The sequence below is a fragment of the Pimephales promelas genome, chromosome 19, assembly GCF_988280905.1.
Source record: "Pimephales promelas chromosome 19, fPimPro1.hap1.1, whole genome shotgun sequence".
Lineage (NCBI taxonomy): Eukaryota > Metazoa > Chordata > Actinopteri > Cypriniformes > Leuciscidae > Pimephales > Pimephales promelas.
This window is the reverse complement of record NC_142787.1, coordinates 751512-765118: the sequence shown is the minus strand read 5'-3', so window position 1 is coordinate 765118 and position 13607 is coordinate 751512. Positions and strand designations below refer to the sequence as shown.

General features: G+C 37.8%; 3 protein-coding genes across 5 annotated transcripts in view; 1 reads left to right on the top strand and 2 right to left on the bottom strand.

The window, feature by feature from the left end:
* Positions 1 to 547: 547 nt before the first annotated feature.
* On the top strand, positions 548 to 4816 carry LOC120473629 (uncharacterized). Its single transcript, XM_039663567.2, has 3 exons — positions 548 to 637; positions 1300 to 1440; positions 2877 to 4816. Exons 2-3 carry the CDS (start codon positions 1371 to 1373, stop codon positions 3680 to 3682), a joined length of 876 nt encoding a protein of 291 aa, XP_039519501.2. The 5' UTR covers positions 548 to 637; positions 1300 to 1370; the 3' UTR covers positions 3683 to 4816.
* A 1893-nt stretch (positions 4817 to 6709) lies between these two features.
* On the bottom strand, positions 6710 to 9779 carry LOC148970696 (uncharacterized). 2 transcript variants are annotated; one of them, XM_089124003.1, is made up of 3 exons: positions 9700 to 9779; positions 8254 to 8405; positions 6710 to 7396 (listed from the first exon to the last, which is right to left on the bottom strand). In XM_089124003.1, the coding sequence occupies exons 2-3, from the start codon at positions 8312 to 8314 to the stop codon at positions 6897 to 6899; spliced, it is 561 nt and encodes a 186-aa protein (XP_088980129.1). In that variant the 5' UTR covers positions 8315 to 8405; positions 9700 to 9779; the 3' UTR covers positions 6710 to 6896. The 2 variants fall into 2 exon arrangements, with proteins under 2 accessions (XP_088980129.1, XP_088980130.1); XM_089124004.1 differs by lacking the exon at positions 9700 to 9779 and having other exon boundaries at positions 8254 to 8774.
* A 2151-nt stretch (positions 9780 to 11930) lies between these two features.
* Positions 11931 to 13607, bottom strand: part of fnip1 (folliculin interacting protein 1) — a 37688-nt gene continuing 36011 nt past the window's right edge. For both annotated transcript variants that reach the window (XM_039663560.2, XM_039663562.2), the window contains 2 exons: positions 12860 to 12975; positions 11931 to 12158 (listed from right to left, as the gene is read on the bottom strand). In XM_039663560.2, the coding sequence (XP_039519494.2) occupies positions 12080 to 12158; positions 12860 to 12975 (195 nt within the window). In that variant the 3' untranslated portion in view covers positions 11931 to 12079. The remainder of the gene's footprint in view (positions 12159 to 12859; positions 12976 to 13607) is intronic.

The window sequence follows — 13607 nt, the reverse complement described above, 5'->3', positions numbered from 1 at the left end:
TGACACCATAACACTAATGCAGTCCAAATATCCATCAGTAACGCGTGTTCTGTGTTTGTTCTTAATAAAATTCATATCTGGAAATGCAGATTCACACAGGAAAGTTGAATCAAAAAGACAGGCAACTTTCATGGCTACTATGCAAATATATCTCTGGCTCAACAGATTTCCAAAAGTCCTGATTAGCTTTTAAATCTCCATGTCAACCTCACTAGAAAGCAAGTTAAACACATCCCTTAGTTTCTCAGAAATGCACAAAACGTCCACTTGCATGACAGGATTTGTAATGAATGGCAAATATTTATATAAAATATCTTTTTAACATGTATATTTTCTTAATTGTCACAATTTGGATTTTAATACTGTAACATCTGGTACAAATGGTTTCTGCACCCCAAGAATAGTATTGCCTTTCAGACAGAATCTTGCACTCTTTCTTTAGTACTTATGTATATTTTCTTAATATTCTATATATTTATTTGTATGTGCATTTCCATTCTCGATTGTGATTTTAGACAGCAGTGTGTGTGAGAGAGAGAGAGAGAGAGAGAGAACAGGACTTTTATTTTGGCCGCTGATGTGACGTCATAAAGCAGCGCCGAACTCCAGCTTCTGGATGTGGTTCACCCAAAGACAGGTTTGTGGTTTTACGCATTTAAAGTTTAAATAAATTGAATCTCTTCTATCAATTTAATCGTTTTCACAAGCTATGTAAAATAAATAAATTATTATTAAATGCAACAATGTATGCCTCATGTAACATTTGTGAACGTTATTTTTCGTGAATCAAGTATCTATACATGAGTAACAGAAAAAGGTGCGTCTCATTTCGCTCTCGATATCGCGTATCAGTTTATCGTAAACATGAATAAGGTCAATGGCAAGTAGTGATGAGAGAAATTGAGCTTTTCGTCCGAGTCAATTGAACCAAATGATTCAGTGACTCGAATCGCTCGGTTCACCGCACGCTGACGAATCCCGCAGGTCAAACCCGTGTACGTTTACCCATAGATATCTATATCTATGCGTTTATGCGTTTACCAACCAACTAAAAATGTTTTAAATGGAAGAAAGTGTAATCTATTAAATTTAAACAAATAAATAAATACCATAACTAAATCCAAAGCGTCTAATTTATAATTTGTGTTCTTTAATTAATTTGTAGTGCTAGTTCTTTTTTTCTTTCTTTTTTTTTTTTTTTTGGCTAATCATGTCCAGTATGCTGACTACTAAACTAGTGAGCTGAATGAGATGCACCCTGAAATATAATTTGGAAATTATTTTTCTTTCTGACCTTAGATATTGAGTCCAAACACAGAAAAACTCCAGGTGAAGCGACTGAGACCCACGTGACCTGGGCAACGTTTAAGATGGCGTTGATTAAAGAGGAGAGTGAAGACATGAGGATTGAAGTGAAGCAAGAGACTGAGGAACAAGCAGGTTGGTGTAATTCTCAGGTGTTTCTGTACCCTGTCTTCCCTCTTGCAGCTTTCTCTCTTTTCCTTTTTTGAATGTCTGATTTCGACTAAGTGACCAATCACAGGTTGTGTTATTCTGCACCTCTGGCGGCAATGGAGCACTGCCACACAACAACACCAAGTCCGCGCACCTGAGAACTGTTTTTCAATCGTTCAAAACTTGGGTGCAATTAGTAGAATTTTAAAAATCAATAAAAAAAACCCCCTAATAAGCATTTAGTGTTGTGATGATAAAATATATCTATAATCTTATGTCCATTAATGAATTTAAAACTACTGTAAAGAGTGTTGTGATGGAGACATGTTCTTGTTTTTCTTGAGTATCATTATGTTCTTAACTTCTTTTATCATGAAAATGTAACTTTTATTATGTATAATATGGTGTTTATTATGTATGTATGTGTTGTGTTTTGGCGGCTACCTTGGCCAGGTCTCTCTTGTAAAAGAGATTCTGAATCTCAATGGGATTTCCTGGTTAAATAAAGGTATAAATAAATAAAAAAAAATCTAGTATGCAGTCTAGCCTCTGCATTTTTAACCAACTAGAGCTTATTTATTGACGCTCCAAAATTACTATGGTACAAGAAGGCTGTTCTCGAAATGTTGGAAAACAAATTTGTTCAAACAGCCGAGTTCTTCACCGTAGAGAACCATATTTACAGTACATACAACGAGATGAAGCCTCTTATGTTTAGAGATATTGATCCAAGGATTAATACTTGTGTTTTTGGCAGAATTTAATTGAAGAAACGTACTAGTTATCCTGTCTTTTAGATCTTTTATATATACACTCTGCTATCTTAAAGAGTTGGGGAGTTTTGTCAGGTTGTGAAGAAATATAAAACTGGGTTTTATTAGCATTAGAGTGAAATAATATCTCTCAGGGAAAAAGCAGAGGACCTAATACTGAGCCCTGTGGCAGTCCATACTTGTGTTTGAGACGTCTCTTCATCAGGGCTGGGCATCTCTGGCCCACTCAGATCCACTTTGCAGTGTTGCAGAAAACTATCTTTTAGTTAATATAATTTATTTTATTACACTTGTCTTCCTTGTATTGATAATATAGGAGAGTTCTATATCTCGCAAATGCTTCAGATTGGTCTGGTGGCATTCTTTCAATCTATATAATTTCTATTTGTTCAACAATCTTTGATTGTTCTTTAATTTTACTGATGAGGTAAATGGAGTAAGATTGGCACTTTTACACACAAGAAGAACTCACAATATTAGTTTGGTGCCACTTGTGAAACTTATACGCAACAGCTGTCTTGTGTGAGAAAAAAGTCAAATAATGTACAGTCTACTCTATAGGGTCCTTGTTAATGAGTAGGTTGGTTAATAATAAATATATATATGTATTTTTGTGCTGTTAAAATGTATTTGTTTTTTTTGCCTTAGATCTGATTGCGCTGAAAGAGGAGAGTCAAGAACTGAATGAAATTCATCATGAATTCATTACTGGAGAAGAATCATTTAGTTGCTCACAGACTGACAAGACTGCACAAGAAAGAGCTCAAAAGGCCACAAATATAAGCTATTTCACATGCCAACAGTGTGGAAAAGGATTCAACAGGAAATCAAACCTTAAATCTCACATGAGAATACACACCGGAGAGAGGCCGTACACATGCCCTCAGTGTGGAATAAGTTTCACTCAGAAAGTGATCCTTGACCGGCATATTAGGATTCACTCTGGAGAGAAGCCCTTCTCCTGCACGCTCTGCGGATACAGGTGCATTAGAAAAGGATGCCTTAAAAGCCACATGAGGATTCATTCGGGAGAGAAGCCTTTCACCTGCAATCTGTGTGGAAACAGTTTCCTTCGGCGAGGAAGCCTTGAGAGCCACATGAGGATTCACACCGGAGAGAGGCCGTACACATGCCGTCAGTGTGGAAGGAGTTTTACACACAAACCAACGTTTAATTCCCACATGAGAGTTCACACCGGAGAGAAGCCTTACACATGTCCTCAGTGTGGCAAGAGTTTCACTGAAAAAGGAAACCTTAAAAAACACGTGCGAGTTCACACTGGAGAGAAGCCGTATACCTGCAGACACTGCGGATGTGGTTTCACTAATAAAGGAAACCTTAAAAAACACGAGATCATCCACACTGGAGAGAAGCCGTTTGCATGTGGTCAGTGTGGAAAGAGTTTCGGACATAAAGTATCCCTTAATTCCCACATGAAGATTCACATGTTGTGACCAGAGTAATAAAAAATATACAGTATATTGCCATCACCTGAAACGTCATGCTTATGTGAAAACCTGTTTTAGTACTTTGTGTAGAAAGTGTTTAAAATGGCACTAGAAAATGCATATTTGTGAATTGCGTTCTTGACTCAGTTCTGAATTTGGGCCAAATCTGATTTTTCGCCTTCATGACCACTTCTTTCACACTTGACGATAGGGTTGGGTATCGGTTGGGTTTTAAAAATAATACCCCATATTTACAGGGCCAAACTGAACACAATATTAACTTACAATATAAATGCAAAAAGTAACATATGGTGATAATAAATAAACCAATATAAAATAAAAGTTCACATTTACATAAATCAAATAAAACATTGTAATTATACTGTAGATTAATAGAGATTACTATACCAGGGTACTCTAATATCGACATGGCTACAGGTTTCCATGTTTTGTCTGCTTGAACTAGTCACAATGCCGTGCACAGACATTTGAGGGGCAGTGGCCTTAGCCAAAAAAAGGGGCACTAAGGGGGTAGTTGCTTGTTAACACAAATTATTCAGTTATTACAAAATAATTCTATGCTAATTCTAAGAACGTGAATATGTTGTACAAGTTGTTAGCACTAGTAGAAGACCAAGTGCAAAACTTTACTGACATAAATGCAAAAAACAAACAAAAAATAATGAATAATTTCGCAGATTCAACCACTGTCTTGCATGGAAGCTTGTTTCCGCCACTGAATAAAAAAAAAATATATATATATATATTTTTTTTTAATCTCAAAATTGCGAGACATGACGTCAGAATTGTGAGAAATAAAGTTGCAATTGCAAGAGTCAGAATTGCGTGATATAGGCTAAAGTCGCAATTGCGTGATATAAAGTCAGAATTGGGTGTTATAAAGTCGCAATTCTGAGGGGAAAAAAGACGTTTACATCTCGCAATTCTGACTTTATAACACATAATTGCGAGTTTATATGTCGAATTTCTGACATCTTTTCTCAAAATTGTGAGATAAAAACTCACAATTGCGAGTAATCAAGCCAATTCTAAGGGGAAAACAAATACTTAAAAAAAATCTTTTCCCCCTCAAAATAGTTTATATCTCACAATTCTGACTTTATATCATGCAATTGCGACTTTATATCGTGCAATTCTTACTTTATATCTCGCAATTGTAACTTTACATCTCGCAATTCTGACTTTATAACACCCCATTCTTACTTTTTTTATTTTTTTTATTCAACTTTTACAAAAGCTTATAATGACATTTTACAGCAAAAGACAAACACATAATGGGGAAAACACATAACAGATCTTACATTGTACAGAGTAAAACATTAAATTCTACAAACTATTTTTTCCAAAATTTGAGATGTTTTTATGCACTTCTTATTTCTAGTAGTTGAAATCATGGAATATTTTAACATCTTTATAAAAGAAATTAAAAGATGGTTTTATAGACATTACTTTGGCTTTATGAATATGACATTTCCCAAGAAGAATTATTAACTTTAAAGTGTTATCAATTATGTCTGAGCCAGTATTACAATCTAAGAAGACAATCATTGCCTCATCTTATTATTTTGTAGAATGTATCAAAAAACATCATAGAAACTTGCTTCCAGAAGTCTTCAGAATATTTACAATTACAAAATAAATGTAATAGAGTTTCAGAGCCCCCATTCTTACTTTATATCTCACAATTCTGACTTCATATCTTGCTGCGGAGCGAGCGGGAAAACCTGGAGGGGATTAGCGGAATCAAAGGAATGCTTTGAGCGAAGCGGAGCAGGTGGGCAAGAGGCTCTAGCCACCCCCCTGTGCACGGCCCTAGTCTAGCCATGCAAGTTATCTGGTCATTTACTAGTTAAGCTCTTAGCCAGTTTATATTTGGTTTGATATTTCGTTCCCACTGCGTCTACAGATCGTATCCGTCGTGTGGTCAAGTCTTCCGCACGCTTTCCTGGTCTTTTTAGGGACTTGTCAGTCATTTTCCTGATTCTTTTCTCTGTGCCAACAGCACTGTTTCTCTAAATAACAGCATGGCCATGCACTGAATTACTTTCAACATCGGCATCATCCTTTCCACTTGTGAAGTCATCATCATTAATGTCTGCAATGACGCTCATTGCGCGCGCGCTCCCTTTAATGCACGTTTACTCACAAAGAGAATACTGAACAAAGTGAGATCCACTTCAACACAACATGTGCAAGCTTCAGCAAGCTGAAAGTGTTTATTGTAGAAGAACATAATCATTTGACTCAACTCAGGCCGCGATTCAAACTTCTTCCTGAATCAGATCTCATAATGCGACAGATATCGCTCAAAGAAGTTGTTCACTCACCGGCGTTTCGTAGAGCTTCGGAGATCTCCCCGGGTGTACGCGCTTAAAGCATAAACACGATAAGACTCTCCAACACATCAGGTAAGCGCTCCACACACTCCAGTGGTCAGTCACTTTGCCCACAAACCCTTGTCCATTCACTATAACTCATCCGTCCATTCCAATGCACAGACACTCAATTACAAACGAGATCTCCTTAATCCGAGATGGTTCTCACTTGTGTAGAGGCTTTCCTATAAACCCAAGACAGGTGTAGGTGTTCTTCACACACAAAACACTGCACACAGCGATATTCGTTTGAACAGTTGCTTTCGTCCATTTAATGAGATCTTAGACACTTTACATTGTACTGATTTTATGGTAATAAGAACCACAAATTCCCGCCACCTGTTTCCCTCTGATTCAACCCAGCTCATGATGGAACAGGTGTGGCTTTCACCTGCAGCACTGATGCACAGCGCCATCTAGTGGTGGAACAAATTGAAGAGTTCAGATGCAAAAGCCTCTAAGTGCCATTTGAAATTTTCTTCTAAAATGATCATTTTTATCAAGCTTGTATATTTAAGTTCAGTGATTTCACTTAAATGGCAACGATAATTACCTATTAATTGTTATTTAAGTGAAATTACTGAACTTAAATATGCAAGTTTGATAAAAATCATCATTAAAGAAGAACATTTCAAATGGCATTTAGAGGCTTTTGCAACTCTTCAACTGATAAATAAAGGTGATTTGACCCTGAACTTAGTGCTTTGTGCTACATTTATTGTTTTAGGGAGTGATAAACTCTTTTTTTGTGTAATTTTCCAAGACAACAACAAGATTTTCAACAAGAAGGCATTTTACATTCTGCAGGACTGAAACATTAGCCATCAGTTTTTCAGGACACGTGGGAAGCCTGTATGCGAGTACATGTGTTGGCATATCTGTTGGCAGGTCACTTCGCTCTCTGCACTGCCCATTTCTACGTGGGCGACGTTAGCTGTTTCTTCATGTGAGAAGTTCTTGCAGCACAGTTTGCAGGTGAAAGCGGTGTCCGTGTGCCGGCTGATGTGGGTATACAGGTTTTTCTTATGTCTGAAACTCTGTCCACACTGAGGGCATGTGTACGGCTTCTCTCCGCTGTGAACTCTCATGTGGACCGTCAGGTTTTGTTTCTGAGTGAAAGGTTTCCCGCACTGCCGGCAGGAGTATGGCCGCTCTCCGCTGTGAACTCTCCTGTGCTCATTAAGGCTTCCTTTGTGCGTAAAACGTTTCCCACACTGATCACAGGTCAGTTGACTGTCAGATTTGGTCTTTTCAGTTTCTCTGGGTTTTTCTCCATTGCTGAAATCCCACTGTCCTTCACTGTCCTCTTTCAGCTTCATCAGCTCTAAAGTAAAAGACCAACACAAGTTTACACCAGTTTGACGGATATCAAAACCAACAACATGCTCGCTAAGATCCTTTATAGTTTGTCCGGTTGCACTTGTGGTTGAGACGACAGGGCACATCGTTTCATCTGTAATGGTTTTGAAAAAGATATGGTCATAAACTGATAATAATTAAAGGTAATCGGCCCATAAGGCTGAAGGAAAACATTTTGTTTAGGCTATATCTGTATTGTTTGTTCCTAATTCCTGTATTATAATGTGTTATTATTAGGGTTGGGAATCGAGAATCGAGTATCGATTGGAACCGGGACTAACTTTTCGTTTTTTCCGGAATCGTTCAAAAGTTAAAATTTCAATTCCTAGTTTCGATATTCACAGTCCGCCGAGCGGAAGAAGAAACCGCTGAACAACACCAACGAAGAAGCGTCTACCGGAAGTGTTGGCATAACCGCGCGAGTCGAACATGAGTAGCTTACGTCGGCGGTCCAAAGTGTGGCTTCACTTTTCTAAAAATTAACGAAATCTCGACAAAATGCAAAATTTGTGACAAGTATTTGTGAAAGAAGTTGTATTTCCTTCAGAAAGACCGTTGGTTAACAAGGTTAGCTAAACTTTTTTGACCCTGCCTCTTAAATGAATCGAAATCGAGAATCGTTAGGAATCGGAATCGAAACTCGGAATCGGAATCAGAATCGTTCAAATTCAAACGATACCCAACCCTAGTTATTATGTGATGTGTGATAATGTGTACATGTGTAACGTATAACCGCTTTATTTGGACACTCATACGACACACTTCATAAATATCATTAATGTCTGTAGAGCTGGATATAGAGATAAGGAGAACGAAACTGACCTGCTTGTTCCTCAGTCTCTGCAATCCTCATGTCTTCACTCTCCTCTTTAATAAACGCCATCTTTATTAGCTATAGTGTGTGTGTGTGTGTGTGTGTGTGTGTGTGTGTTTATAGTTGCTTTCCCAGGAGTTCTTCCGTTTGTTTGGACACTCTGTCATATTAAGGTTGAAAAATATTAACAGAAAACAAAAATAAATCTCAATCAGTTCCCTCGTTCAGTTATAGTGAATGCCCTTAAATGTAAATATACATGAATTATACAAAGTTCATGAGTAGGTTTTTATGATTTATATCTGGCATTGAATTGTTTGTTCATCACATGTAATTATTTGAACTTTCATGAAAACATTTGCAGTTGGTTGACAAACATTAAAGATAGGGTAGACAAGTTTGGAGAGGCTAGCATTAGCAAGCTAGCTCTGAAAGCGTAGCATTAATATCTTTACTAATCAATTGAGAATCACGATTTCTTTTTGTTTCAAACAGAGATCACGATTTTGAAAAATAGCATTGACAAATTGTTAAACTGTCAAAATTGTTAAACTGTAGTATCAAAAATGTTCAATTAATCTAAATGAATAAACAAAACAGTTTGAGTGAATGATGCAATGATTCATAAATACTTCATTACTGGATGAATCAGATTTTTAACGAATCTCTTTAATGAATGATTCAATGTCAAATACACTTTTAACAGTCACTTGTCTCCACCTACTGGTGTAACCATGTAACTCAAACAAGTGCTAAGTCACTTTCAAAAGATGATTTACTCAATTTTAATTTTTTGTGATAATATGAATCTCCGCAACGCAGAAATAACGAAACTGTGGTTGAAAAGATCTGCTATGAGTTTTGTCAAATGTTTAATAGACACAGGCGAATGGCCGTCATTTAGGAATGAGATCACGTGGGTGTTTGAATCCAGATCGGCAACTAACGATTTACACATGGTCATAATAAAACATATCATTAATCATATAGTATAATTAATGAATACAAAACAGAAATGTAGTTGTTTTTTTGTGTAATATTTATTTAACCAGGAATTTGTTTCAGCCAGAATAGCAGAAAGCGTTTAATTTATGACAATGTTCTGGTTGCATTTACACTGTTCTGACCAGCAGGAGTCGCCAGGGTTCGGTGAACCGAGCGATCCAAATCACTGAATCATTTGGTTCAATTGACTCGGAGTTTAAAAGAAGCAAAATTGTCTCTCATAACTTATTTCCAGTATCGTGTTTACGATACACTGATTCACGTTATAGATCGAAATGAGGCGCACCTCTTCTGTTACTCATGTTTAGATTCATCTCTCACACAAAAACAACGTTAAATAAAACATTACAACGTTTCATTACAAACATTATTAAACAATGTTACGTAGCTTGTAAAAACGATTGAACAGTTTGCAGTGATTTAAAGACTTTAAATGCAAAATCACGAACCTTTCCTCAGAAACATTTAGAAGCTGGAGTGCGGCGCTGCTTTATGACGTCACCCCGCCAGACCAACATAAGAGTCCCGCTCTCACACACTCACACACACACACTGAAGAAAGAGTGCGATATTCAGTCTAAAAGGCAATGGTGTAATGTTTGGGTGCAGAAACCAGAATGTAAAGTGACAAATGTGGTTTTCAGGATACAAATACATGATAAAAAGTCTCATTATACCAAAATCTTATTGCAAGGTATAATAATTTGTCTTTTTTGATGATGTTCAGGTTTGCGTGTTACCCTGAGGCGTGTCACATGGCAAATTTTATATAATTTTCAAATATAAAGTAGTGGCTAGCCGTGCCAAGTTTACTTCTCTAATTTGATGTAACCTTGATTTTTTCTCCCATTGTTATAAATGTCTCAAAATCCAACATTAAACAAGATTTAAGTCTGATATTTTCAATGGGATCTCGTATGTATTAATGTATAATAATGCTGCTGTAATGTAAGAATCAACACACATTTGTAATGTTGGCATATTTATTGCACAATATTCCCATAAAAACTGGGAAACAAAGATAAGGTCAAAGGGAGAGGCATTATGTACAAATACAGCAATAAAATCTAAGCAGTATATACAGCTAACATTTACCAATGCATGCCAGTAAATAAATTAAAATGGTTGTTGTTCTTCTTGTATAAAGAAATTAGATATAAATACATATTCTGGAGAAGACGAGTGGATATAGACGTGTGTTTTTTTTTTTTTTTTTTTTTTTTTTACAAAATGAAGTAAATTGCAAGTTTCCCACAAAAGCATGTCGTACATGTTTATACACCCCTCTATAACCAGCAGTGTTGATCACGTCACGCCGAGTAAGACTTCGATGCATGGAGACAGTAAGCAAACCAGTCATGAACATCTACACAAGTCATCAACACTGTCAAATTAATGCGTATATTAACTCTTCCCCCGTCAGCAGATCTCATCATTCTCAGAAATCTCCATGGCCCCAAGAATATAAAAGAAAGAAAATACAGATTTTGTGCAAAAGTTCATTTATTTCAGTAATTCAACTTGAAACTAATATATTATATAGATTAATTACATGCAAAGTGAGATATTTTAAGCCTTTGTTTGTTATAATTGTGATGATTATGGATTACAGATATAAAAACCCTTGTAATCCATAATCATCAATTATAACAAACAGGCTTGAAATATCTCACTTTGCATGTAATGAATCTATATAACATATTAGTTTCACCTTTTAAGTTGAATTACTGAAATAAACTTGCACGATATTGACATTTTTCAAGTTTGTAAGCCGTTTCATTCTAGCTTTTTATTATCAACACTTGAATGGGAGTCAATTTCATAAAAATAAATTAAAATTTTCTCAGTGTTTTGTTCAAAATGTTGCTTTTCAAAAACTCAATGGCTTGTTTCTGCTTCTTCACATGTTTAGATCAGGAGAGCCAGTCCTCTCTCAGAGGTGTGTAAAAGCACACACACACACACACACACACACACACACACACACAGACGGGAGGTTCTGTCAATGGCGGGGAAAGAGTTAATAACCGCATATGCATCTTTCACCCATTCCGCTCATATTCATCAGTAAACACTCTGTCTGCACGCTACACACACACTCGTTACACGAGATCCAGCGTTTCAGTCCTGAACATGATTGTTGAATGACCCTGGATCAGTGTTACGAAACAAGTCCAGCACAAGTCCACTGTAGTGAGTGAGCATCAGATCTGTCTCCCGACGTATTCCCAGACAGTCAAATATAACATAATAATAATAATAACAGTAATAATAACACAGGAGTTGCTGATGTTCCTCGCGGGACAGGTAAACACGTCTGTTACCGCTAAAGTGACTTTGCCCGAAAACAAAACAACAAAACGTCGAATCCTCAGAGCTCATCCATGGGAGGTCGTGCCGTGGGCTTCTCTGGAGTGAACCACACACGACAAGTGTTTCATTTAACATGTTAGAAAAGTGTGTGTGTGTGTGTGTGTGTGAGGTAGAGCTCTGGAAACAACAGGGTAGGTTCTCTTGTAAACACAGAAGAGGATTTCACTCACTGCCACAGTCCATCGAGAATATTAATGTGATTAAAATCATAAAACTGATTTTAACAGTCTTTGCTTCCTCTGCTGATGAGAAGCAGCGCCGCGACGCAGTGTGTGTTCACGACGTGTGTGTTCACGAACACAAGCGCTTCTTTGGCTTCTACATTCAGACGTTGTGAGAAAGTGATCGTCCTGAGAGGGATTCTGGGAATCTGTGGGTTTGGTGACGAGCATCTGTCCTGCAGTCTGCTCACCCCGACCCCGTGACCCTGACGACCCTGATGACCCCGGTGTCGCTCTACAGGAGGATCTGGGCCACGTACGGCGAGTGTGTGCTAGCTATGGCCGCTAGCAGAGGCAGGTCGTTCGACTCGATCCTGTGGGAATAAAGGGAACATCATCAGACCGGATAATCCCATTGGCTTATGGGTAATTGCTTTATCGCAGATATTTCTTTATTATACAAGTCGTTTGAACTATGTTTTGACAACCATTAAAGTCTTTTAGCTTATATTACACACTAGTATGGTTCCCGATACACTAACGGCTTCTCCAGGGATGAATAAACACGAGCCCGGACCGTCCCACAGGCTGAATGTTTATGAGTATCTTTAGAAAAGTGTCGATGTTATCTTTCCTGATAAAGCAGCGTTTATGAGAGCGATTCCCCCTGCTGGTGCTCTGTATAAACACACCTGTATGATATTAACACTAGCGTGGATATATTCACCCGTGCCAGTACAATAGGGCATCTACTGCAGAATTTCCACTCTCACTCGGTGGAAATGTGGTGTACACCCAGTCATGCTTGAAAAAGGGGTGGTGATGGCGCAGTGGATAAGACACATGCCTTTGGTGTGAGAGACCCGGGTTCGAATCCACTGTGAGACACCAATGTGTCCCTGAGCAAGACTCTTAACCCCTAGCTGCTCCAGAGGCGTGCGACCTCTGACATATACAGCAATTGTAAGTCGCTTTGGATAAAAGCGTCAGCTAAATGAAGAAATATAACCTGTGAACCTGGGATGTTTTTGAGAAGTGTGGTGATATAAGCGTGTGTGTGTGTGTGTGGTCTTACCCCAGCACCATGCCCAGCTCCTTCACGTGCACTCGGGTCTGACCCTTCAGGTACTCCGCCAGCATCTTGCTCTTGAAGTACAGCTCCTGCAGACGGTCCTCCAGATGCATGATGCACTGCAAGCAGAGCGAGAGTCACACACACACACACACACGCCTGGACGCCGCCAGTAATCGAGCTTTATTTGACCTCCACAATGCACTGAAATTAGTGCTGTCAATCAATTACAAAAATGAAGTAGATTAGACTTCTGTGATTAAAAGCACTTTTTAATAGGTTTTGTAATGTAATAATTTCAGTTAATCTTACAACATAAAGACTTTATTTCTAACACTAGTTTAAAGGAGTTCACTTTTAAAACAACTTTTCCTGATAATTTACTCGCCCCCGTGTCATCCAAGATGTCCATGTCTTTCTTTCTTCAGTCGAAAAGAAATTAAGGTTTTTGATGAAAACATTCCAGGATTTTCTCCATATAATGGACTTCAATGGGAACCAAACGGTTCAAGGTCCAAAAGACAGTTTCAGTGCAGCTTCAAAGGGCTTTAAACGACTCCAGACGATGAATAAGGGTCTTATCAAGCGAAACGATCACTCATTTAATAAATAAATAACAAAGTTTAAGTTTTATAAGCAGAAATAGTCGCCTTGCTGTGTTCTATGATGAGCGTTCGTGACTCTCCTGTTCAATCTTGCTGAAAATGAACAAAACTTTTTCCAAGTCAATTTGTTTGTTTCGTTCATTGAA